Source organism: Doryrhamphus excisus, chromosome 2 (assembly GCF_030265055.1).
Source record: "Doryrhamphus excisus isolate RoL2022-K1 chromosome 2, RoL_Dexc_1.0, whole genome shotgun sequence".
Taxonomy (NCBI): Eukaryota; Metazoa; Chordata; class Actinopteri; order Syngnathiformes; family Syngnathidae; genus Doryrhamphus; species Doryrhamphus excisus.
Genome location: NC_080467.1, coordinates 11,807,465 through 11,832,269, shown reverse-complemented (window position 1 = coordinate 11,832,269; position 24,805 = coordinate 11,807,465). Strand labels below are relative to the sequence as shown.

Genomic DNA, 24,805 nt, shown 5'->3' with positions numbered 1-24,805 from the left:
GTGACCTTTGACCTCTAAACTACTTTGTATCAGTGGGCCTTGTCTGCTAGTACTATACACGTCTTTTTACTTTGCTACTTAACTTTCCTAGGATTTTTGATGAATTTTTTACTCAAATCATTACCAATATTTTCCAGGTCATGTGACCTTTGACCTCCAAACTACTTTATATCAGTAGGACTTGTCTGCTCTTATCATACACGCCTTATTGCTTTGCTACTCAACTTTGCTGGGATTTTATATAATTTTTTGAAATTAAATTCTATCAATAGCTTCCAGGTCATGTGACCTTTGACCTCCAAACTACTTTTTATCAGTAGGACTTGTCTGCTAGTGCTATACACGCCTTATTGCTTTGCTACTCAACTTTGCTGGGATTTTATATAATTTTTTGACATTAAATTCTATCAATACCTTCCAGGTCATGTGACATTTGACCTCCAAACTACTTTGTATCAGTGGGCCTTGTCTGCTAGTACCATACACATCTTTTTGCTTTGCTACTTAACTTTGCTAGGATTTTTGATGAATTTTTTACACAAATCATTACCAATATTTTCCAGGTCATGTGACCTTTGACTTCCAAACCACCATGTATCAGTCGGACTTGTCTGCTAGTACCATACACGCCTTTTTGCTTTGCTGCTTAACTTTGCTAGGATTTTATATGATTTTTTACACAAATCATTACCAATAGCCTCTAGGTCATGTGACCTTTGACCTCCAAACCACTTTGGATCAGTAGGACTTGTCTGCTAGTATCATACACGCCTTATTGCTTTGTTACTCAACTTTGCTGAGATTTTATATATTTTTTTAAAATGAACTATGATCAATAGCTTCCAGGTCATGTGACCTTTGACCTCCAAACTACTTTGTATCAGTAGGACTTGTCTACTAGTACTATACACGTCTTTTTGCTTGGGTACGTAACTTTGCTAGGATTTTTGATTAATTTTTTACACAAATCTTTACCAATATTTTCCAGGTCATGTGACTTTTGACCTCCAAACCACCTTGTATCAGTAGGACTTGTCTGCCTGTACCATACACGCCTTTTTGCTTTTCTACTCAACTTTTCTAGGATTATATATTAATTTTTTACACAAATCATTACCAATAGCGTCCAGGTCATGTGACCTTTGACCTTCAAACCACCTTGTATCAATAGGAATTGTCAGCTAGTACCTTACACGCCTTTTTACTTTTCTACTTAGCTTTGTTAGGATATTATATGAATTTTTAACACAAATTATTACCAATACCTTCCAGGTCATGTGACCTTTGACCTCCAAACCACTTTGTATCAGTAGGAATTGTCTGCTAGTACCATACATGCCTTTTTGCTTTGCTACTCAACTTTCCTAAGATTTTATATATGAACTATTATCAATAGCTTCAAGGTGATATGACCCTTGGCCTCCAAACCGCTTTGTATCAGTTGGACTTGTCTGTTAGTACTGTGGGAGCAGAGCAGAGCAACAACACAGATCATGACAGTTGTTTTATGTAACATGGTAATTGTAGCTTACACTTTTCCCTGGCATAGTAAATCTGTTTAGCATGTAGGGGTATCTAGATCTGCCGTAAAGGCTGGACAAGACACAAAAACACTTAAAACATATTACCAAAAGCAAAAAGGCGTGTATGGTACTAGCAGACAAGTCCTACTGATACAAGGTGGTTTGGAGGTCAAAGGTCACATGACCTGGACAATATTGGCAATGATTTGTGTAAGAAATTTATTAAAAATCCTAGCAAAGTTAAGTAGCAAAGCAAAAAGACGTGTATGGTACTAGCAGACAAGTCCTACTGATACAAAGTAGTTTGGCGGTCAAAGGTCACATGACCTGGAAGCTATTAATAGAATTTAATTTCAAAAAATTGTATAAAATCCCAGCAAAGTTGAGTAGCAAAGCAATAAGGCGTGTATGGTACTAGCAGACAAGTCCAACTGATACAAGGTGGTTTGGAGGTCAAAGGTCAAATGACCTGGAAAATATTGGTAATGATTTGTGTAAAAAATTTATATAAAATCCTAGGAAAATTAGGTAGCAAAGCAAAAAGGCGTGTATGGTACTAGCAGACAAGTCCTACTGATACAAGGTGATTTGGAGGTCAAAGGTCACATGACCTGGAAAATATTGGTAATGATTTGTGTAAAAATTTCATTAAAATCCTAGCAAAGTTAAGTAGCAAAGCAATAAGGCGTGTATGATACAAGCCGACAAGTCCTACTGATACAAAGTGGTTTGGAGGTCAAAGGTCACATGACCTGGAAGCTATCAATAGAATTTAATTTTAAAAAATTGTATAAAATCCCAGCAAAGTTGAGTAGCAAAGCAATAAGGCGTGTATGATACAAGCCGACAAGTCCTACTGATACAAAGTGGTTTGGAGGTCAAAGGTCACATGACCTGGAAGCTATTAATAGAATTTAATTTCAAAAAATTATATAAAATCCCAGCAAAGTTGAATAGCAAAGCAATAAGGCATGTATGATAAGAGCAGACAAGTCCTACTGATACAAGGTGGGTTGGAGGTCAAAGGTCACATGACCTGGACAATATTGGCAATGATTTGTGTAAAAAATTCATTAAAAATCCTAGCAAAGTTAAGTAGCAAAGCAAAAAGACGTGTATGGTACTAGCAGACAAGTCCTACTGATACAAAGTAGTTTGGCGGTCAAAGGTCACATGACCTGGAAGCTATTAATAGAATTTAATTTTAAAAAATTGTATAAAATCCCAGCAAAGTTGAGTAGCAAAGCAATAAGGCGTGTATGATACAAGCAGACAAGTCCTACTGATACAAAGTAGTTTGGAGGTCAAAGGTCACATGACCTGGAAGGTATTGTTATTGACTTGTGTAACAAATTCTTATTAAATCTGCTTAAACATTATTTGAAAAACAAAAAGGTGTGCATCGTACTACGAGGCCAGTTTTCATATGAAACGGATTTATTGTAAGTAATTCAAAATATTAGCCCAATAATTCAATCAATACATTTGTCAATGACTTTTTATGCAGCATAGCACTCATAACACCCAAACTTCACAGATAAAATTAATATACTGATTTTTAATACTCCAGCAATAGTTTGTGCAGAAATTAATACCACAGTAACCCAAAGTTCAGCAGCTAGCTGGACAGGGCAGAGCAGGACATGAGTTGGGGACAATGCAAACAATCCGACAAATGGTGTCCCTTTAGCAGTTACAGTTGCGTTGAGGATACCGGCTGTCTACCAGTCTGGTGGCCCTGGAGCAAAGAGACCAGTGTCTTTTCCCTGAAGGCAGCAAGGGAAAATAATAAATGTCTCAGGTATTGTGTGATGTGGTGTGGTGTAGATGATACTCTCTGGAAGTTTTTCCCGAGCGATTATACCTGCTGTGTTCAACACAGCCTTACTGCAGCGAGAACACAACTCAAATAATCCATCTGTTATAACTGCGCTAATGGTATGGTAATAGCTCACCCAGAGTATAAGGTATGCATCGTAATATTAATATAAAGTGATTTGAAGTGCCAAGGTAGCATGACCTGCATGCTATAATAAAAAATCTTTCATTTTTTTCATGTTAAAAGGTCATATGAAGCCCAATAAAATATAAAAAAATTAAAAATCGGCGTTCCAAAGGTTTTTAGGGTATGACTAATTATTTAACACCTTTATGGATCAATTTATGGTGTGATTTTTATTTTTTAAGCAAACACTCTTCAATGGAATAGAAATTAATGGAAATTTATTGACGGTCCCTAGTCAGAACAAGCAGTTCCGAGGGCGGGACTTCCGTGTGAGCTCCCCGCAGCAGGAGAGAGCAGCCCGGCACAGTGAGGGGAACGACCGCCGTTTCTACGGAGGCGAATATCCAACGTCCAACGTAAAACTAACTTCACCACGGTTGAAATACAAGTAAATAACATTTAAAATGTAGTTATTTTTGGTGTTTTGAGTCCATCACATTCACCAATTGCATTACTTTTAATTTAAAATGTAATTTCAGTGTGTGCTATCAGCACAACATCGCCATTTTGGATGTTTTATTTATTTTTAGTTATTTCTTTTCTCTGTCGCTCATCCTCTCTTGGTGCTCTAGCACCTTGTAAAATAATCAGATTACCTTCAGCCCACATCGCAGTTAAAGCCTCCCTCATTGGCTACTTGTTGCTGCTATGAAGACCCGCCTTCTTGCAGCTTTTCAGCCCACAGCGCAGTTAAAGCCTCCCTCATTGGCTACCTGTTGCTGCTATGAAGACCCGCCTTCTTGCACCTTTAGCATGCTGCTAACAAGAGCACTTACTTACTGTATGGCTTCCAGATGGAGAGCCCCCTTCTGTTGTGCTGTTCCGACATGGGGGCGATCAATACCGATAAGTAAATACAAGACTAGTATTACCTATATGTATACAGATACTTTTGGTATTGATACAATAGCTATTTGATCTGAAAGCTAATTATGCTCTTCTTTTCAGTGATGCCACTAGAGGAACACTACATGGCACGGTTTACATGATTTGATTGACAGGTTGCTGTGTGGGGGTCCTGGTAGTTCATTGGTGGCCATGATGCTACTCTGCATCTTCATTATTGTATTTGGAGTGTCTTTTGGCATCCGCAGACTTTATGTGATGACCCTTCTGTGGATCTTTGAGGTGAGCTTTGAAGTCTTTTTAATTAGTTAATTAGTGAATCAGTTGCATTAATGGAGTCGGCAGAGAATAAAATGATATCGTAGTAGATGTGGTCACTTGGCAAGACAAGTATTTATTTGTACTGACAATGAAGTAGATTCAGAGTAAAAAAACAACAACTCAAAATTGGATAAAGTCATAATATTTTAGAGAAAACAGCTGCAAAAAAAGTTAAAATTTTGCAAGAATAAAGTAAGAATATTTCAATTTTTTAAAAATCATTTTATGAGTGTAAAGTTGGTAAATTAAGAAGAATTAAGTGTCACGTGAGAAAAAAAAATGAATTTAAGGACTAATAAAATGACAATATTTGTATTTAATATTTCAAGAAAAATATTACAAATTCACAGGAATAAAGTAACAACAATATGAAAAAAATCAGAATTTTTGCTATGTCTTGCAAAGATTGTTTTGTAAAGTTTTGTAAAGTCTTTTTCCCCTTCAATTTTTTTTCGTACGTGCGATGACAATTACACTATTGGACGACTTATATTTTATGTTTATTATTTTGATATCTTATTATTATATTTTTAATATATAATATTAAAAATATAATAATATGATAATTAATCATATTAATTAATAATAATTAATAATATATTATTATTATTATTTGGATATGATGTAGGAAATTAAAGCCAATGAAAAGCATTCTCAACCGGTAATCCATCTGATGTGCGGCACATGAAAAGACTTAATGAACATGTTATCACTGTACTGTAATGCCACGGTTCCATTTGCACTGTATTGTGCCGTTATTTCAACAGTCCATGTTGTTCAATTCCGGAGAGACGAGCCTCTGTCTGTCTTTATCCCAGGGGGATGAGATTAGACTCATGTTGCTGCAGTAGAGACTTTTAAATCTGGGGAGGGAAGGACCATGCTCTTTGCTCTTGGGAATGACATCTGTCATGTTGACGCTCCCTGAGGGGGTTGACACGGCATCTGTTTTTTGAAGACGTAATTAAAGTTGTATATATTTTTAAGAAAAAAAAGTCTGATTTCTTATTTGAATGGAGCTGTGCGCCAAGGACACCCATCTCGTGGATAAAGCATCCAGGAATGGTATAAACTTCTATGACTCCAATACAGCATTCATGTCTCATTGCTAACACTCATATTTCCTTTCCATCCCTCACAGCTGGCATTATCGCCCAAAAGTCATCTTTCCGGCAGCTGAGGGCCTCTGCCGGTTCCCCCGAGTTCAAGATGACCGACGTCCTCTCCTTTTGTTGCCGAGGCATGGAGAGCATCGTAGATGATGACGTCACCAAGCGCTTCTCGGCCCAGGAGCTGGACACCTGGAACCTTTTGACCAGGAGCAGCTACAACTTCCACAACATCAGCATGAGACTCATCATCCTTTGGGGTGCTGGGATCTTCATCCGCTATGGTTTCCTGCTGCCTCTGAGGTGAGGAAAGACCAAATTTCGGAGTTTGATTTAAAACAATGGTTGTTTGTCTATATGTGCATTGTGATTGGCTGGCGACCAGTCCAGGGTGTACCCCACCTTTCGCCCGAAGACAGCTGGGATAGGCTCCAGCACCCCCCACGGTAGAAAATGAATGAATGAATGAATGATTAAAAACCTTCTCTGCAGGTTGACTCTTGCAGTGACTGGCATTAATCTGCTCTTCCTGTTCACCACCATTATGGCCTGTTTACCAAATAGAGAGTAAGTAACCACTAGAGGGTACTGTTTCACATTCCCTCTATTATACTGTACTGTACTGTTTTATAGTACATCTTTATAGGGTTAGGGGATAAAAAAGGGGGTTTACATTGGAATGGGGAATAAAAAGTATTACTATTTAGCTCCGTTGAGGTGCTGCCGCCCTTTCTGTGCGTTCAGGTTGAGGGTCTACCTGACTGAGAAGGTACATGGAATGTGTTACCACATCTGTGCTCGATCCATCACAGCCATTGTCACCTATCATAACAGGTAACCATCTCTCTCGTATAACAACAATACAATGTACATACAATGTATGTATATATGTATAATGTGTGTGTGTGTTTGTGTCATTGCAGAGAGAACAAAGCAAAAGGTGGTGGTATTTGTGTAGCCAATCATACAACACCCATTGATGTCATCATCTTGGCCAATGATGGATGCTACTCCCTGGTACAGCAACATTCCCCGTCCATATGAATTCATAAGCACGTGTACGCTAGTTGGAACATTGTGTAAACTTGCCTCAGGTTGGACAGCTGCATGGTGGACTGATGGGAATGATCCAGAAAGCCATGGTGAGATCTTCCCCACACATCTGGTTTGACAGAGCCCAAATGAAAGACAGACATCTACTGGCCAAAAGGTGCAACTACAACATCATCACTTTTAATACCAGTTGTAAAATGGAAGAATTGACATTTTGCAGTGTTAGAGCTTAAGGATGCTCTAGGTAGAGCTTCACAATGCAAAAAAGAAGACATTGGAGTGAGACAAAAAATCTGAGTAAGCAATTAAACTGAACTAGGCTGTTCATCAGATGATCAAAAGTTCAAGATCATAGCTCAAAAAACCCAAACCCCCTCTGGAACTGATGTACAATTTTGGATTCAGAGGAACACGCAGGCTGATCCAAAAGAGTCAGGCTATGGATGAAGTCCTTTGTCCTTTTGGAAAAAGCCAGTCGTTACCACATAGACGAGGGCCTTCGGTCATTATAGGTTATCACATGGTTTGTCTGGTATCAGGCCAGGTATCATGCCCCCAAGTGTCAGTATCATACGCGGGGGGTGCCGGGGGTGCTGCTCTCTGATTGGTTGTTTCACGGGCACGATACCAGAGCAGCGCGCTCTGAGTGGACAGCTACGGGGGCTGATACTGGACATGGTTAAACTCTATATTTTATCAGTATCACTGCCCTGAGCTTTGACACAGTATCATTTCGGCCTTTTCCCGTATCATTCATGGGCGGTTTCTAGGGTACAGGGCCAATTAATACTGTAGTATGTGATAATGATGGATACCACCTGCAACATCTCCATTTGACGCCCCTGCACAACCTGACGCTACATCATTCCATTGAAGGAAAAAGCATGAATCATTTTCAGGGGTCTACCACTTGATTTTACTTCTTCTATATACCCTCAGGATCTTTTGAAGAAGTTTCAAATGACCTCAGCAACAACGGCACGCCTTGCTTATGCAGCTCAACAATCCGACTGCATTCAAAGGGGCCATTACCAAATTAATCCACATTTTTGCTAAGCTTTTGGTTTTTAAAGGCTGTGGTCTTAAATTTTTTATTTTGACAAAAAATAACAAATAATTTGCAGGGTTGTGAATGCTGAAATTGAGTTCGATCCAGGCTAATAGAATGAACATGGACTGTTCCAGGCTGGGGGAACATGTTGCTGACAAAACCAAACAGCCCATCCTCATCTTTCCTGAGGGTGTGTATCATCATAGCTACATGTCATATACGACTTATGTGCAGTGTGTGGTACCTGCCGCCTATGAACAGACAGGTATTTCTTCTGTTTATCTAAAGATACCTGCATGCAAAAAGTCTGTGCAGTTCACTTAGTCTTGCACGTCAGTTATTGTTATTATTGTGAAGGAAGAAGAAGATGCAGTACAGTTTGCCAATAGAGTAAAAGCCGCCATCGCTGCACAGGGAGGATTAGTAGATCTCATTTGGTGAGTGAGGAGTTACAATTCCTCTTACTGTAGTACAGTATAGTACAGCATAGTAGTATATGATATTTATATCAAATGTGTTTTTTTTTTCAGGGACGGGGGTCTTAAACGTACCAAAGTGAAGGAGACTTTCAAAGAAGAACAACAAAAACTTTACAGTAATGTCCTTGCTGGTGAGCCAGAGGAATGGTAATGGTAATGGTAATGGTTTTATTTCATTTGAACATGCATCAGATTACAATTGAATGCATCACATAATCAGTTCATCAGGAAAGATGTGAAGAATATGTGAATTATACAAATTAATATTAAAGTTACGTAAAAAAAAAGCTTCTGTTGCTGTTGTTAGGCCAGTACAGAAAAGTAAACACATGGTTATGTCACGCCACTAATTAGCTCAGGACTTCTATATATAAACGTCTGTGAACCTGTCACCAGGAAGCAGACGGGTGACGAAGTGCAAGACAACAATGTCCATTTTGTTGAATTTACACATAATTATGTCACTACTTTATTGGAGCACTAAGCTGTAGCAAACATCACTACTGCGTTTAATATTATTAGTACAGAATGTGAGGTGCGTTCACGGACATTTTTTTTCCCTGCGACCCACTTTTGGGTCCCGACCTACCATTGGAGAACCAATAATATCGTTCACTAGTATATAATTAGCTGTTTGTGTTTTTAACTGTCTCTCTATCAATGCTTATTAACTTCCAACTTCTTCAACTGTCGAACTATTTATGCTAGTTAGCTAGCTAGCTGGTTAGCTAGCAACTGAGCAGTTTGTTTATGCCGTGGCTGTTCCCGTGGGTCTGTAGGAATCGAGCACGTCTAGTCTATCTAACTCGCTATGCTATTTCTAAAATGTAAATAAACAATGCCATTGACAACTATTTATAAAAAAAACTTTAATGCTGGTAATTGTGCTTTATCTTGTAACAGTTTTATCAGGTGTAACTCATTCCAATCGAAGTAACCTGTTAATTCTGGGGGCGTGACTTTGATAAACCCAACCCCCTCCTGCTCCCTAACCACGCCCACCACGCTGTTCCTTCCAGTCGGGTTTACAGCACGAGAACTTGTCTTCCTCGCTGCTCTCCATCGATCCATTAGGTCTCGTGGCTTAAGCCGCCAGAATGTCCTTCCTGGATCAGCCGTGGTGTCCCACCAGCGTCCAGGTGACGGTCCTTCAAGCCCGTGGCCTGAGGGCGAAGGGCAAAGGCGGCACCAACGATGCCTACGCGCTCATGCAAGTGGGCAAGGATAAGTACCAGACCTCCGTGGTGGAGAAGAGCGTGGCGCCGGTCTGGAAGGAGGAAGCCGTCTTCGAGCTGCCTCAGCACGGAGCGGGAGGGGAGAGAGCCACGCTGCATGTACACGTCCTTCACAGGGCTCTGGTTGGTCCGGACAAGTTGCTGGGCCAGGCCGTTATCAACTTGCTGCAACTCAGTGAGGACAAGACCCGCGACAAGACCGAGTAAGGACACTATTTAGGGACTGAGGGCATTCCACTTTAAGACGGACAAGTAGTTCCATCTAATGAGCAAATCTAGTAAATACAATCGGAAGGGTAACCATGTTTATTATCTTTATAGCTATGCATGTTTCAATACAAAATACACGTTTAAAAATACAGTACTTTAATATAGGCAATAGTTTTAACATAACTGATAATTAATTGAACAATTAACAAAAGTGTACAGACCTCACAGCTCGGAGACCAGGGTTCAATTCCACCCTCGGCCATCTCTGTGTGGAGTTTGCATGTTCTCCCCGTGCATGCGTGGGTTTTCTCCGAGTACTCCGGTTTCCTCCCACATTCCAAAAACATGCTAGGTTAATTGGCGACTCCAAATTGTCCATAGCTATGAATGTGAATGTGAATGGTTGTTTGTCTATATGTGCCCTGTGATTGGCTGGCGACCAGTCCAGGGTGTACCCCGCTTCTCCCCCGAAGACAGCTGGGATAGGCTCCAGCACCCCCGCGACCCTCATGAGGAAAAGCGGTAGAAAATGAATGAATGAATGAATTCATCTTATGCAGTTTTTATGATGGGAAACTTCCATCCATCCATTTTCTTATTCTCACTAGGGTCACAGTGGTATGCTGGAGCCTATCCCAGCTGACTTCATGGGAGAGAGACTGGTTTCCAGTCATGATGGAAAACTTTTTTTAAGTCCGGTATACTGCATATTTAATAATAAAAGGGTTACAACTGTAAGCCTAATCATTAAAAAGCATTAAATGATGTATTGTATTGATAATTTTAGTATATTTTGAGTTTATAAAGAGGAGACATATGAAGTAAACATAGCATATAAGTATATCATCCCCAGGCTGGATGGAAGTATGTTAAAATAGCAACACAGGCCCGATCAGCTAAATGTTAGTTAAGAATGGAGAGTGTTGTTATGCTAAGCTGCTTGTAAGTAGTTTATGCTCCTACCATGTGACTACAGCGTACCAGCCTCCCTTCTGCTTCGGACTTGCATGTTCTTTCATTTGTCAGACATTAGCTGCCGTTTTTTGGTATTTTTTTTTTCCCCTCAGTCCATGCATGCACCTTTCCTCTGAGGTTTAAATTCGCCTGTGGCCTCGCATTCCTGGCAGCTTTATCAGTGAAAAATAAACAGTGATGGCCCGCAAGGTCAGGTTCTCTGGCAAAAACAGCAGAACTTCCTTGGCGCTGCTATAGCACTCGCACCGTCTTACAATGCAATATCAAAGAAACATTTAGTATTACAGTGAGTGAGTCCATATGTTACACACGTTAATAGTTGCGTTAAATGGAACCTACAAGTGAGCCGACGCAATGCTGGACTTTGACATTAAGTGCAATAATATGGATAATGGCGACTATCAACATTTTTTATGACCTCCATTCACATTGATGTTGATGTGCAACTTCCTATCAGCAGATAAAGTGGACAGATTTGTGTTTCTAATTGTTTATTTTCAGGTTGCTGTTAAAATGTGGGTGTAATCTTGGCGCTGTAGCTAACGTTTGCTTCTTCCTGTCCCACCCCTTAAAGCTACATTGTCGTTAAAAGGTGGATAAACGACACAATGCCGCATATTGGAGACATACAGTACACTCGCATACAAACACAGCTCATTAGTGTAACGCTGCCGTCTTCCAGCCTTAACTTGATAAGCTGGAATACTCACGGGCGTGGGTTACGGAAAGCACGGGGACAACCTTTCTCCGTTTCTCACTTACTTTAATCTCTTCATGGTCAGAAGGACAACAACAACTTTGCACTCTCAACATAGCGAAAAACGATTGGTCACTTTACATCCCGTGATCTCAACTATCCTTGAGCTTAAAGGGGAGGTGCATCAAATTATGTAGCACATACTCTTGAACTCTCTGGTATTTGAATTTTACCTTTAAGGAAATTAAATCATTTATCTGAATAAGTCAGAGAATAAAATAAAACCATCTATCAAATAAAACAAATCTTCACAAAAAGAAATCTCATCTTACATTCTTCCCCTTCTTCAAATGAAATGTCCTCATTTCAAAATGTCATGAAAAAGAAATCTCATCTCAACCTGAAAAGTAAACACCAATATTACACGTTCTTAATAACTGCAGGGCAAATGGAAATAAGTGCACATCTCAACAGGCACATGAACAGAAATAACTGGTGAACTCATCCTGTAACCAATGCCAAATATTCACCATATGCTTAAACATATTTCCCCCCCATCACACATTCACCTGAATTATCCGTACTCATGTGAGCGTGCAGTTATGTGTTTACTGCAAGAGTCTCTGTGGTCGGCGAACTGTACGACCTGAACGAGTCATTAGCGGGCCACCAGAACATGTCTGAAAAGGCACCGTGGTAGCAGTGTCAGTCAATTGGTTCTGTTGTGTGCGGACTTGCGAGACCCGACCTGAAGGTCTACGCAGCAGGGGAACAGAGGGGCAGACAGGGGCAGAAGCCTGTTCAATGTCAGCTGGTCTTGTGTGTATGGGAAGTGAACCAGATAGTGCTGTATACCTTGGCAGAGCGTCCATAGGCATCTGACTCACAACTTGAGACACAGGTGCTGAAGCAGTATCCCAAGAAGATCGATAAGGCTTCAACCTATCATAATGAACAATTTTTGATCTAGCTAGAGGGTGTCTCAGATCCAAGAGTTTGTAGACAAGTCCATTGTTGTCTGATGAGACAACTTTGTAAGGTCCAGTCCAGTTTGGGTCAAGTTTCTTTCTCTGTGTAGTGGGATCATCCATCCATACCAGATCTCCTGATTGATAGGGATTAAACTTGACACGTTTGTTGAAATAATACTCACGCTTGAGTCTCTGCTCCTCACGATGAGCGCGAACAGCTTGGAAAACCGTGTCCAGACGATTTACCAGTTCTGATCCGTAGTTCTGTGGAGACCATGATACTGTTGGCGTAGCAAGATCAACATTTGCAGGAACACGAGGCTCTCTACCATGAGCAAGGAAATACGGTGAGTATCCAGTGCTGGAGTGTGGGGTAGAGTTGAAGGAGAGAACCACTGCTGGCAAATAGTGGTCCCATTCACCACCATTTTGATGAACAAGTTTAGCCAACTGTTCCTTTAAAGTCCTATTAAATCTTTCAACCATCCCATTTCCACGGGGGTGGTATGGTGAAGTCCTTTTCTTTTTAATGTTCAGTCTCTGACACATTGCGTGAATGATGTCTGATTCATATTGTCGGCCCTGATCTGAAAACAGCTCTTCCGGAACTCCATGTTCAGTAATGTATCTCTCACAAAGTAGCTGTGCTACGGTAGCAGCTGTCTGATCTGACATGGGGAAAGCATTTACATACTTGGTAAAATGATCTTGAACTACGAGTACATACTTATGTCCACCTGAGGTGAGTGGGAGCTCAGTGATATCAGTGCACACAAACTGGAATGGTCTTTCAGCTTGAATGGATTGCAGGGGTGCTCTGTGTCGTGGCACAGGCTTCCTGTAAGCTTCACAGGTTGAACACATATCACAAAAGTTATCTATGTCAGTCCTCATGCTCGGCCAATAGCACATAGACAGGGCTTTCTTGAATGTGCGCTCAGCACTGTAATGACCAGAGCAAGGATTGCCATGGAGAATGTTCATAGTCTCTGTGATGAGTGAGGGTGGAATCAGTACTTGATAGACAACTGGCTGTCCTGGGGCTGTGTGAGCCTTTCGACAAAGTACGTCATTATAAAGCACAAGTTTAGGAAATTGCCACCAGAGTTTTCTTTGAGTCTTACTTTCAACATGTCTGAGATATGGGCGTCTGTTGTGCTGTACCCATTCATATACGTCAGAGAGAATAGGGTCAGAAAGTTGTTTAGCCATAATGTCATTTCCTTGGCTAGAAAGCGTGCTTTGCAACATGTCCATACCTGAGTCAATTGTCTGAACAGTAGCAGTGTCTTTCCCTGAACAGCAAACCTGAGCCGTCATGTTTGTGACTGAAGAAGATTGTATAGGAAGATCACACAACTTAGGGTCCAGAAGTGACATGTTAAGTTCAGCAGAAGAGGAGTGGTTGTGTTGGGAAGGAGATGCTGTTTCTTCCAGATCCACTGGGTCTTGTCCGGCGAGGGGAATCCGTGACATAGCATCAGCATTTGTGTGTTTCTTTCCTTCCTTGTGTATTATTGCTACCTTGTTCGAGCTGAGGTAAGAAGGAGAATGGAACCTCACATGTCCAGGACTTGGAGAGCGATGAGAGGGACGTCTGTCCTCACGGCGTTCAGGAGAGCGGCCATGGCGTGTGTAGTCTTTAGATGATGGGCTGTAGCCACGTGCATGGCGCTCTGCTGATCCAGAACGAGTGTAGGAATCCCTTCTGTCGTACCGGTCTCTTTCATGCCTTGGAGGTCTGTAGGAGGTGCCACGGGATGAGCATCTATCGTAGGATGAATCTCTGTAGCTGTGTCTGTTTGGGGAATAGTGACGGCAGTTGCATCTGTCCCCATCAGGAGTAGGGCGCCACTGACGAGATCTGTAATCTGGTGAGTCGTGTCGTATGTCATTTCGTTGCCGTTGCACCTCTAATTGTAAATGTTCCACTTTTTCTGAAAGTCTCTCCAGTGTTCTCTGCATTGTCTGGAAGTCACTTGAGGTGGCAGAGCAAACACCAAGAGCAGTTGAAGATGCAGGAGGGTGAGTGGGCATGAAGGAAGGAACAGCAGGTGAGAAAGGGGACTGAGAAAAATTTGGCACAGTGTTCAGAGGTGAAAACACCTTGCTAGCATGATGGGCAGCCTCAATCTGTAGTGCAAACTGAAGAGCGGTATCCAGTGTCTTCACACCCTGTTCATGACAACGCAACTGAAGATACGGTTCAATTCCAGCAATGAAGCGTCTGAATTTTTCTCCATCCTTAGCATTTTGTCCATATGTGGGAAAAGCTTCCTCCACTAATCGGCTAATGTCAGCAGCAAAAACTGGGAGGGCCTCACCAGGTTGGCGAGTGCGAGCATTGACATAACTTTGAAAAGTAGACAGGTAAGTAGTTTGTCCAAAAACAGTTTTTAGTTTGTCTTTCACCGCAGCATAGTCAGATTTTTCTGCATCAGACAGGCTATCCCAGTAACTAAAAGCAGCGCCACCCAGGCGTGTGGGCAGCAGTTTAGCCAAACTGTCTGCATCATAATTCGGAGTAGCTTCCACAGCAACCTCAAAGCGTCTGCACCATTTAGAAAAATCCTCTCTTCCATCTCCCATGAAAATATGGGGGAAATCTCCCTTACAATACTGTGGTATGACATGGGTAGGACCAGGATGAAAAGGCAGTTCATTCCAAAAAGAATTGTTACTGGCCATAGCTTCTTAAGTTACAGCATGTACTTTTAAAACTCGCAAAAATGCAGCAAAGTTCAAAATGGGCACATGTTTCTGAATTGTCTTAGCTTCTAAGAGCTAGGCAGTTCCACTTGAAAGCTGTAGTAACCACAGAAATGGGTGAACGACTTTACCATCCGTCTCAGGTAGACAGGTTCATCGGCGACACACATGAGCAGCGCCAAAATCCACAGAGAGCAGGAAAAAGCACAGGTCCATCCACGACGTCTAGCTGTGTTACTCACAAACGTATGTACTTGCACGTATCTTGATGAACAGTTCCAGTAGTCACTTTTCTTCCCGCTGGTACACAGACCGAGTCGCCATCCAAACGTTAGCTACACGTTAGCAGGAGCAGTCCACAGCCACGAGGCGAAGAAAAAAAAACTCCGGCGCCAGCAACAAGACACGCAGTTCGCTCGTTTTCGGTAAACCCCGGCAACACGTAGAAACTCCACAAAGCCGCTGCCACCAGTGTAACGCTGCCGTCTTCCAGCCTTAACTTGATAAGCTGGAATACTCACGGGCGTGGGTTACGGAAAGCACGGGGACAACCTTTCTCCGTTTCTCACTTACTTTAATCTCTTCATGGTCAGAAGGACAACAACAACTTTGCACTCTCAACATAGCGAAAAACGATTGGTCACTTTACATCCCGTGATCTCAACTATCCTTGAGCTTAAAGGGGAGGTGCATCAAATTATGTAGCACATACTCTTGAACTCTCTGGTATTTGAATTTTACCTTTAAGGAAATTAAATCATTTATCTGAATAAGTCAGAGAATAAAATAAAACCATCTATCAAATAAAACAAATCTTCACAAAAAGAAATCTCATCTTACATTAGCATTAAAGCTACAGATACACAAAGGCTAGATTTTGGACAAAGTACATCCGATACACTATTGTAGCCCCTCTAATTAACTTTGTTAAAAGCAGTCGAATGTGTGAGCTTAAAATTATGTTCTGATGTGCATCATGTGCCTCCACATTAGTTTAGACTCAAGCAGTGTTTTTTTTTTATTTATGAGAATCTTCAATAGATCCCCCCCACCCTGTCTCTGGTGACTAGGACTTCACTTCAAACACTGATGATCTGATAAGGTCCGTCCACCAGTGCTGCACGGGCGTTTATCACTGCTGACTTGCTCTTCTCCCACTCACACAGCTGTGTGAAGTGATAAGAGAGGTCTTCATTGTCTTATCTTTAGTGCACAAGAAAGGATGTGTGTGTGTGTGTGCACTAAAGGCGAATATTTGTTGACAATGTTGAGTCCGATTAGTCAGCTTTAAGCCATTGTTATCCGGTAGGCTTCAAGAAAAGACGACACGGACATTTTGGTAACTTCCTTTGCGCTTTAACAGAAGGAGTTCACTTCTCTTTTTGACACGTCCACGTGGGATCCATGTAGTCGTTTTGTAACTACCAACAAATTCAGTGTTTATAGCCTGTAACTATGCCCAAATAATTTCCAATTGGGTTGTCTAATTAGAGCCAGTCGAAAAACATGTAGAGCTGTGGCTGTAGGCAACCCCCTTAAAAAAATTATTTTAATGTGTGCTCATGCAGTGTTGTTACAATAGACTCCTCATCGGTATTAATGCCGACTGAGCAGTTTGCTCCTGACCACTATTACAACATTGGTTCTGTTGCTGATGTGTTATGCAATATACTTGTTGGTCCTGCAGATTCATCACTGTTACATTTGAGCATGCAGTTTGTGAGAGAGTGACAATGAGTCTCAGAGTTCTAGCTACAAGAATGAGATAAGATTAAAAAAAAAAAATATATATATATATATATATATATATATATGTATACTGTATATCCATAAACATAAACCTTGCACATTTCATCCGCGTCTGTTTGTTTTCAAGGCATATTTTTCCTGCACTGGGGGTTTGATGGCCTGCAGCATGGAAATACCAAAGAGACCCCTGCATGGATACACACACACACACACACACACACACACACAAGTGCTTTCCTCATTTCCTCAGGAATCCTGCTGACCCCGAATTTATGCTTGATAAGCACTATTTATGCTGATTCTAACTTATGTTTTGTAACTGTTTTTTCCCTGAAACCCCTCTTCAGCATGCAGCATTCACTTACTGTTATACTGTTTTTAAAATACTCTGAATAACTTTGCTATGATCGTCTCGGGACTATCATGCAGTCACCATACAGTCAAAGCATTCATACTAAACTCTCCACAAGACTGGTCAGTTGTATTTGTATTTTCGAAAAACTTTCCTATGAAGTCATTTTCCGTTTGCCTTGTGGTGGGGTTAAATTTTTCCAAGAACCTCGGAGAAAGTAAAAAACTTTTTGTTGCCCACATTTTTTTTAGTGCATGAGAAAGTGGAAAGTACAAATGGTGCTCTCTGTGGAAACGTATATTGCACAAAATAGCTGCAATACAACCAATGTTGTAATTATGATAAGGAGCAAACTGGCCAGCCGATATTGAGTGGCAGTGTTTTAAAGTGCATGCAGAGATGGATAAAGCTGCTGTTACTTCCAATGCAGCGCCACAGTTGTTATTTGCTGTTCTTGATCACATCTGGTGATTGACTACATGTGGTTAATTGAATAGAAGTATTAATTTGAGCATTTAGGACAGGGGTCTCAAACACGCGGCCCGCGTGCCAAATGTGGCCCGCAGGACACTAGTTTGAGGCCCCCGCCTTGATATGAAAGTTTAATGTTAGTGCGGCCCTCGCGAGTTTGATATGGATGCTGTATGGTATCATGTACCCAGAAAAAAATATTACGTTTGATTAATGTTCATGTTAAAGGTTAAATAACTGTTAATAGTTATCCTCCCTATCTGTGTGGAAGTGGTAAGTTTTTGGCTATTTAAGTTTAAAGGAAATAACTTGGGAGGCTACCGTTTAGGTCGCTAGCTCTCTAGTTTGCAAGTTAGCATGTGTCTCAAGACCCTGCAGTTGCGCAATATGTTGTAAATAAAAAGAGTATAAATGTGACTATAGTCGTGTTTTGTCATGTCTACAGGGCTCTAATAATGCTTTGTTAATTTTAATCTGAAAAAAATAATTTGTCTACCCACCAACTATATGTGGTTTCTTAAGTTTTTATTATTTGCCGTATTATTATTATTATATTTATTTATTACTGATTGATTTTCTTTATTCTTGATTTGTTTATTTATCTTTCATCTTATTTTGTGTAGAAAAATAAAAAGTAAGATATTTGAGAACAGTGGAATGTTTTATCAGAGCTTTTCTTGGAGAAAATCGAAACAAAAGCAAAGTTTATTCATTTTTCTGTTTTTAATAAATGCGTTTTTCTTTTTTTTTGGAAAACCTGATGCGGCCCAGTCTCGCCCAGACCCTAGCTCCAGTGGCCCCCAAGTAAATTGAGTTTGAGACCCCTGATTTAGGATATTCTGCCGTCTATACTAATGAATTCTATCTTTCAATGTCTGCTGTCAAGGTGGTTCAAGTTATTGGACAAGACGGGCAAGGTGGACAAAGACAGAGGAGAGGTCCTCGTGGACATCCAGTTTTTGAGGAACAACATGACAGCCAGCATGTTTGACCTCTCTGCCGCGGGCAAACCTCGCTCCCGCCTGGGCAAACTGAAGGACAAAGTCCGTGGTAAGAAAAAAGAATTGGATCAGGTGGCGGCGCCGTCCTTCAAGCAGGTTCTGACCGACAGCGAGGAAGAGGAGGATGACGGCCAGTCAGCTGCAGGCAAAGAGGAGAAGAAGAAGAAGCAAAAGTTAAAGACTTTGTTTTCTCACAAGTCCAACCTGCAGAGGAACATGTCACAGTCCATGTCGGTGCTGCCTGCCAAGAACTCCTCACTGAGCGGCAGCTTGTCTTCTGGTCTTAATGTGGATGCCTCGGAAGGTCAGTGCTGTTTTAGGTTCATGTAGGACTGTACCATTTGTAATTGAGACGTGAATACCTTCCATTGTGCCACGTAAAAAAAAAAGGTTTCTTGTCTACATGTATGGTGGAAGTCTGCGCTTCACTTCTCCCTTTCCGACTCCTCCTAGGTAAAAAGAAGTTCAAGTTCATGAAACATAAGCGCTCAGGCAGCTCGGACAGCAAAGATCCATTCGGTCAGAAACACTCCTCTGTCGACAAAAGCAACCTGTGCATCAACGGCAGCCATGTTTACTGTGAGGAACCTCCTCCTCGCGCCACTCGTGTCGGATCCAGCTTCAGTCTGGCCAGCTCAGGCCACGGGTCCATGGAAGATGTTCCGGAAAGCTCACCCCCGTCAGTTGATTCGCTTCCTGCAATTAGGCAGTACACAACCTGGGAAGAGGAAGAGGAGGATTTGGAAGATGGGAATGCTAAGATTGACAGGTTTGATGAAGAGAAGGAGAGAATGAGACGTGAAGAAGAACGGGACCGATTAGAGGAGGAGGAGGAAGAGGAGAGGAGGAGGAATATGGAGAAGTTGAGAAAGGAGGATGAAAAGAGGATAAGAGAAGAAGAGCAGGAAAGACTAGCAGAGGAAAAGAGGAGACTGGAAGAAGAAGAACAGAGAAGGAACGAAGAAAAGGCAAGGAAGGAGGAGCAAGAGAGAATGAGAAGACAAGAAGAGCTGGAAAAAGCAGCAGAGGAGATGAAGAGACTGGAGGAAGAGGAGAGGGAGCGGAATGAAGAGAAGTTGAGAGAGGAGGAAGAAAGAATGATGCATGAAGAAAAAGCCAAGGAGGAGGAACTAGAGAGGATGAGAAGACAAGAAGCAGAAGAGCAGGAACGACTAGCAGAAGAAAATAGGAGACTGGCAGAAGAAGAACAGAGAAGGAATGAGGAAAAGGCAAGGAAGGAGGAGCAAGAGAGAATGAGAAGACAAGAAGATTTGGAAAGAGCAGCAGAGAAGATGAAGAGACTGGAGGAAGAGGAGAGGAAGAGGAATGAAGAGAGGTTGAAAAAGGAGGAAGAAGAAAGGATGATGAATGAGGAAAAAGCCAAGAAGGAGGAACAAGAGAAGATGAGAAGACAAGAAGAGGATGAGAGGAGAAGGAATGCCGAGAAGGCAAGAAGGGAGGAAGAGGAAAAGAGAAGACAAGAGCTGGAAAGAGCAGCAGAGGAGATGAAGAAACTGGAGGAAGAGGAGAGGAAGAGGAATGAAGAGAGGTTGAAAAAGGAGGAAGAAGAAAGGATGATGAATGAAGAAAAGGCCAGGAAGGAGGAACACGAGAGGATGAGAAGACAAGAAGCAGAAGAGCAGGAAAGACTAGCGGAGGAAAAGAGGAGACGGGAAGAGGACGAGAGGAGAAGGAATGACGAGAAAGCAAGACGGGAGGAAGAGGAGAAGATCAGGAAAGAAGAAGAGCTGGAAAGAGCAGCAGAGGAACATAGAAGGATGGCAGAAGAGAGAAAAAGGAATGAGGAGAAGGCAAGAAAGGAGGAAGATGAGAGAATCGCAAGACGGGAAAAAGAGCTAAGGAGACAAGAGGAAGAAGAGAGGATGAAGAGGGAAGAGGAACGGGTGAGAGAGGAGGAAGAAAGGATGAGGAATGAAGAAAAGGAGAGGAAGGAAACAGAAGAGAGAATGAGGAGGCAAGAAGAAGAGCGAGAAAGATTAGCCGAGGAGAAGAGGAGACTGGAGGAAGAAGAGAAGGAAAGAAAGAAGGAAGAGGAGAGGACGAGAAGACAAGAAGAGCTTGAAAGGTTAGCATTAGAGGAGAATCGGAGAGCGGAGGAAGAGGAGAGGACCAGGATGGAGGAGAAAATGAAACAACAGGAAGAGGAGATTAGAAGACAGGAAGAACAACTTGCTGAAGAAAAGAGGTTGGAGGAGGAGGAGAGAAGGATTGCAATGGCAAGACAGGATGAACAAGAGAGGATGAGAAGACAACAGGAACAACTTGAAGAGGAAAGGAGGAACGAGGAGGAAGAGAGGAGAAAAAGGGAGGAAGAAAGAAAAAAGATGGAGGAAGCAAGTAGAAGGGAAGTCGATGAGAGGGTGAGGAATGAAGAAGACGAGAGGAAAGTGGTGGAGGAAAGAAATGGGAAGGAACAAGAGAGGAAACCGGAGGAGGAGCGGAAGAGGAAGGACAAAAAAGACATGATGGAGGAGAGGAGGAGAAGAGAAGCTGCCGAGAGTCTTGAACGCATTCCTTCCACCAATCCATTTGATGAAGATGTTTCTCATAATGATGACATAATTCCTAACTTGTCTTCCGGGTCAAAGGGCAGCACACTGGACACTGACACCGCCATCTTGGAAAGGTCAGTTTCCACACAGTGGCACTTCTAGCATACATTGTTCCTTGTAACCCTATATATGTTTAAAATATAAAAAAATCCATAATACAGTGGCCTCATGGAACTACCATTGAATATAATAAGAAAAGGAATAATCAGTGAATAATTGGATTTAATTTAGTTAATTGATCTTTTGAACAGGAAGATAAACACAGGAGGAAGTTGTGAGTGTAGGATGAAAGCGATATATCAGCATCATTTACATGACTTCCTCGTCTAGGTTACATCCTTTTGCCATGGCAACGTAATCCAAACCATGACAGCTTCGGTGACAATTGCATGGCTGAGTGTAGCTTTGTGGCTCGGTGAGTTGTCTGACCTCGTTAGAGTATCGTGTAGAGGTGTCATGTTTATGCCCGAGCTGTCTTTAAGCCGGGAAACACATTGGCCTCTGACCAAAAACTGTATTAAGTTTAAGTTAAATAATTGCCTACAGCTCTGCATGGTGGAAGAGTGGTTAACGTGCAGGCCACACAGCTAGGAGGCCTGAGTTCGATTCCACCCTCGGCCATCTCTGTGTGGAGTTTGCATGTTCTCCCCGTGCATGCGTGGGTTTTCTCCGGGTACTCCGGTTTCCTCCCACATTCCAGACATTGTTTGTCTATATGTGCCCTGTGATTGGCTGGCGACCAGTCAAGGGTGTACTATGCCTCTCGCCCGAAGACAGCTTTTTTGCATACATTTATTTCTACAATCTACACAATTTTGCACAATATTTGCATCAAAAACTGTAGTAATGCTCAGTTGTGTTTCACACTTGATCTAGCATGTTGTCCCTCTCGTGCCGTTGCATAACATAACAACAATTGTAGAAAGCATGCATTCACTCCTCCTGCCAGTTATTGATCACCTTCACCCTGCATGCGAGGCGACACTTAGGTTAACCTACGCTGTAGAGCAATATGAGTGAGCTCCAAAATTACTTGAATTGAAAGCGCAATATGTGTGTCATATTTATAAATCCTCCCACCAGTTATTGATGATAACCGCCACCTAACAGAAGTGTTAATATGAATGCTGTGGAGTACTTGTATGAGCCTATCATGAATGAAAACCTTATTGCAGGGGTCTCAAACTCAATTTACCTGGGGGCCACTGGAACTAGGGTCTGGGCAAGGCTGGGCCGCATCAGGTTTAAATAAATATAATAATAATAAAACAGCAAATAATAAAAACTTAAGAAACCACATAGTTGGTGGGTAGACAAATTATTTTTTTCATATTAAAATTAACAAAGCATTATTAGAGCCCTGTAGACATGACAAAACGCGACTATAGTCACATTTATACTCTTTTTATTTACAACATATTGCGCAACTGCAGGGTCTTGAGACACATGCTAACTCGCAAACTAGAGAACTAGCGACCTAAACGGTAGTCTTCAAGTTATTTCCATTAAACTTAAATAGCCAAAAACTTACCACTTCCACACAGATAGGGAGGATAACTATTAACAGTTATTTAACCTTTAACATGAACATTAATCAAACGTAATAATTTTTTCTGGGTACATGATACCATACAGCATCCATGTCAAACTTGCGTGGGCCGCACTAACATTAAACTTTCATATCAAGGCGGGGGCCTCAAACTAGTGGGCCCGCGGGCCGCGTGTTTGAGACCCCTGCCTTATTGCCTTACACTGGTTCTCTTTATTCCAGCCATCGAGTGGGAAGCAAAACCATTTCCGTGGACGAAAAGAAGCGACCAGCTCCCCAACCTCCATGTAGGACGCAAGGGGAGAGACCTAGTCAAGGAGAGCAGGATGGGCCGACACGTCAGCTGGTGCTGATGGCCAAGCAGAATAAAGACAAAGAGATGAAAACAGCCAGTGTCCCACCTCAGAGCAGATCTCTCCCAAATGCAAAAGACAACACCAGTGGGACTTCCTCAGCAGCCAAACACGCTAAACGTCCAGCTCCTTCAATACCTAACTCCGAACCAAGGACTGTCCCAGCTAGCTTAAATCCATTTGAAGATGAAGACGACGACGATGATGCAGCATCCACTCATGAGTCCACTTCAGTGTCACGGCCGCCACCTATGTCCCAAACTTCTAATGTAGCATATGAAACCAAAGTCAGATCCTCCAAGGCCCGTGCACCCGCACCACCGGCGAAGACCCTTGCAGCTATACAAAGCACACCAAATAATAAACAGAACCTTGACCACATCGACACTACACATGAGGACGACCAAGCTTTGTCAAACCAGGAGAGTCTGCCGAAAGAGTGTGGACCAAAGCAGCCTGCAGTGGAGGAAGAAAGCGTGAAGAAGGAAGTGCCTCCTCCAGCATTACGAAGGTGAGGTGGTTATGCTTTGCTTTATGTGTGGATTAAGTGTCAATATGTGTCATAATAACAAAATGAAATACTTTATTTTTTTTTTGCAGACTCCATCCTGTGAAACCCCTCACTTCTCAGGAACAGAATCCTGTCTCAGCCACAGAAAGAGAAACTGTTGGTGAAGCTCAGGAGAAAACAAAGGTATCCTCCAGTATCGTTTAAAATAGGCTGGAAAATTGCACTGCATGTATTTATTGTGTGTTTCTGCAGGTAAAAGAAAGCGATGCAAAGGGGCCGTACTCCATGCTTACCAAGGATGAACTCATCTCCCTGGTCGTAAAACAGGAGAGCCAGCTGCAGCAGAAAGATAAAAAAATAGCAGAGCTGGAGCAATACATCGACAATTTACTCGTGCGTGTCATGGAAGAGAAACCCAGCATTCTCATGTCGCTGAAGAAAGTCGCCTAAAGTGGATTTGCAGCACCTGCACATGAATGTCATTTTATACTGTACACCTGCATCATAGAATCATTTCCAAATATGTTAATTAGTACAAAGATACTCTTTCTAAATCTTATTTACATTCCAGATATTTTGCTTTATATAAGCAGTGCTGATTTAATGACAACCTGAATGATGCCAACATTAATTGCCGTTTCAATTGCAATTGTTTGTCTTCAGTGTAAGACTTGCCTTTTGTATGTTTAAAACTATGCAGCTGTTACATATTACCGACACGCCTTCTTGCACTGATTGTTAAACGTTTACTTGATTTCCCCCCCAAAAAAGCACTTTACTCTGTTTGCAGAATTGCAATTTTTACACTGATGAAGTATTAAACTATGCAAAACAAAGTGCCAATGTCCTTATTACTACAACTGTGTTTTAGTTTTTTATTGTCTATTTGAATATTATAAATGGACTATTGTTCAAACAAAGGCTTAAGAAATTTACTTGGTGTTTTTGTTCATGGTGCAAATGTTTTTAATTTGAATATTTTCCCATTCAGATCAATATGATTATAGTTGCAATGTTAAAAAACAAGGTCACCATCAAGATTTTAAATAACACGATGTGAAA

At 41.7% G+C, this 24,805-nt stretch overlaps 1 protein-coding gene and 1 pseudogene across 1 annotated transcript; both read left to right on the top strand.

The window, feature by feature from the left end:
- The first annotated feature begins 3,846 nt into the window (after positions 1 to 3,846).
- Positions 3,847 to 8,577, top strand: LOC131107839 (glycerol-3-phosphate acyltransferase 4-like; annotated as a pseudogene).
- Positions 8,578 to 9,338: 761 nt separating this feature from the next.
- Positions 9,339 to 24,602, top strand: rab11fip1b (RAB11 family interacting protein 1 (class I) b). The gene is made up of 6 exons (XM_058058224.1): positions 9,339 to 9,825; positions 18,643 to 19,061; positions 19,211 to 21,404; positions 23,102 to 23,743; positions 23,833 to 23,926; positions 23,996 to 24,602. Exons 1-6 carry the CDS (start codon positions 9,485 to 9,487, stop codon positions 24,191 to 24,193), a joined length of 3,888 nt encoding a protein of 1,295 aa, XP_057914207.1. The 5' UTR covers positions 9,339 to 9,484; the 3' UTR covers positions 24,194 to 24,602.
- Positions 24,603 to 24,805: the final 203 nt, after the last annotated feature.

What these genes read in the sequence shown, in the direction of transcription:
- rab11fip1b (XM_058058224.1), top strand. Translation starts at nt 9,485, where the DNA reads ATGTCCTTCCTGGATCAGCCGTGGTGTCCCACCAGCGTCCAGGTGACG. An exon ending in TAATGTGGATGCCTCGGAAG is followed by an intron (nt 19,062 to 19,210) that starts GTCAGTGCTGTT and finishes GACTCCTCCTAG; the next exon opens with GTAAAAAGAAGTTCAAGTTC. An exon ending in AAGCTCAGGAGAAAACAAAG is followed by an intron (nt 23,927 to 23,995) that starts GTATCCTCCAGT and finishes GTGTTTCTGCAG; the next exon opens with GTAAAAGAAAGCGATGCAAA.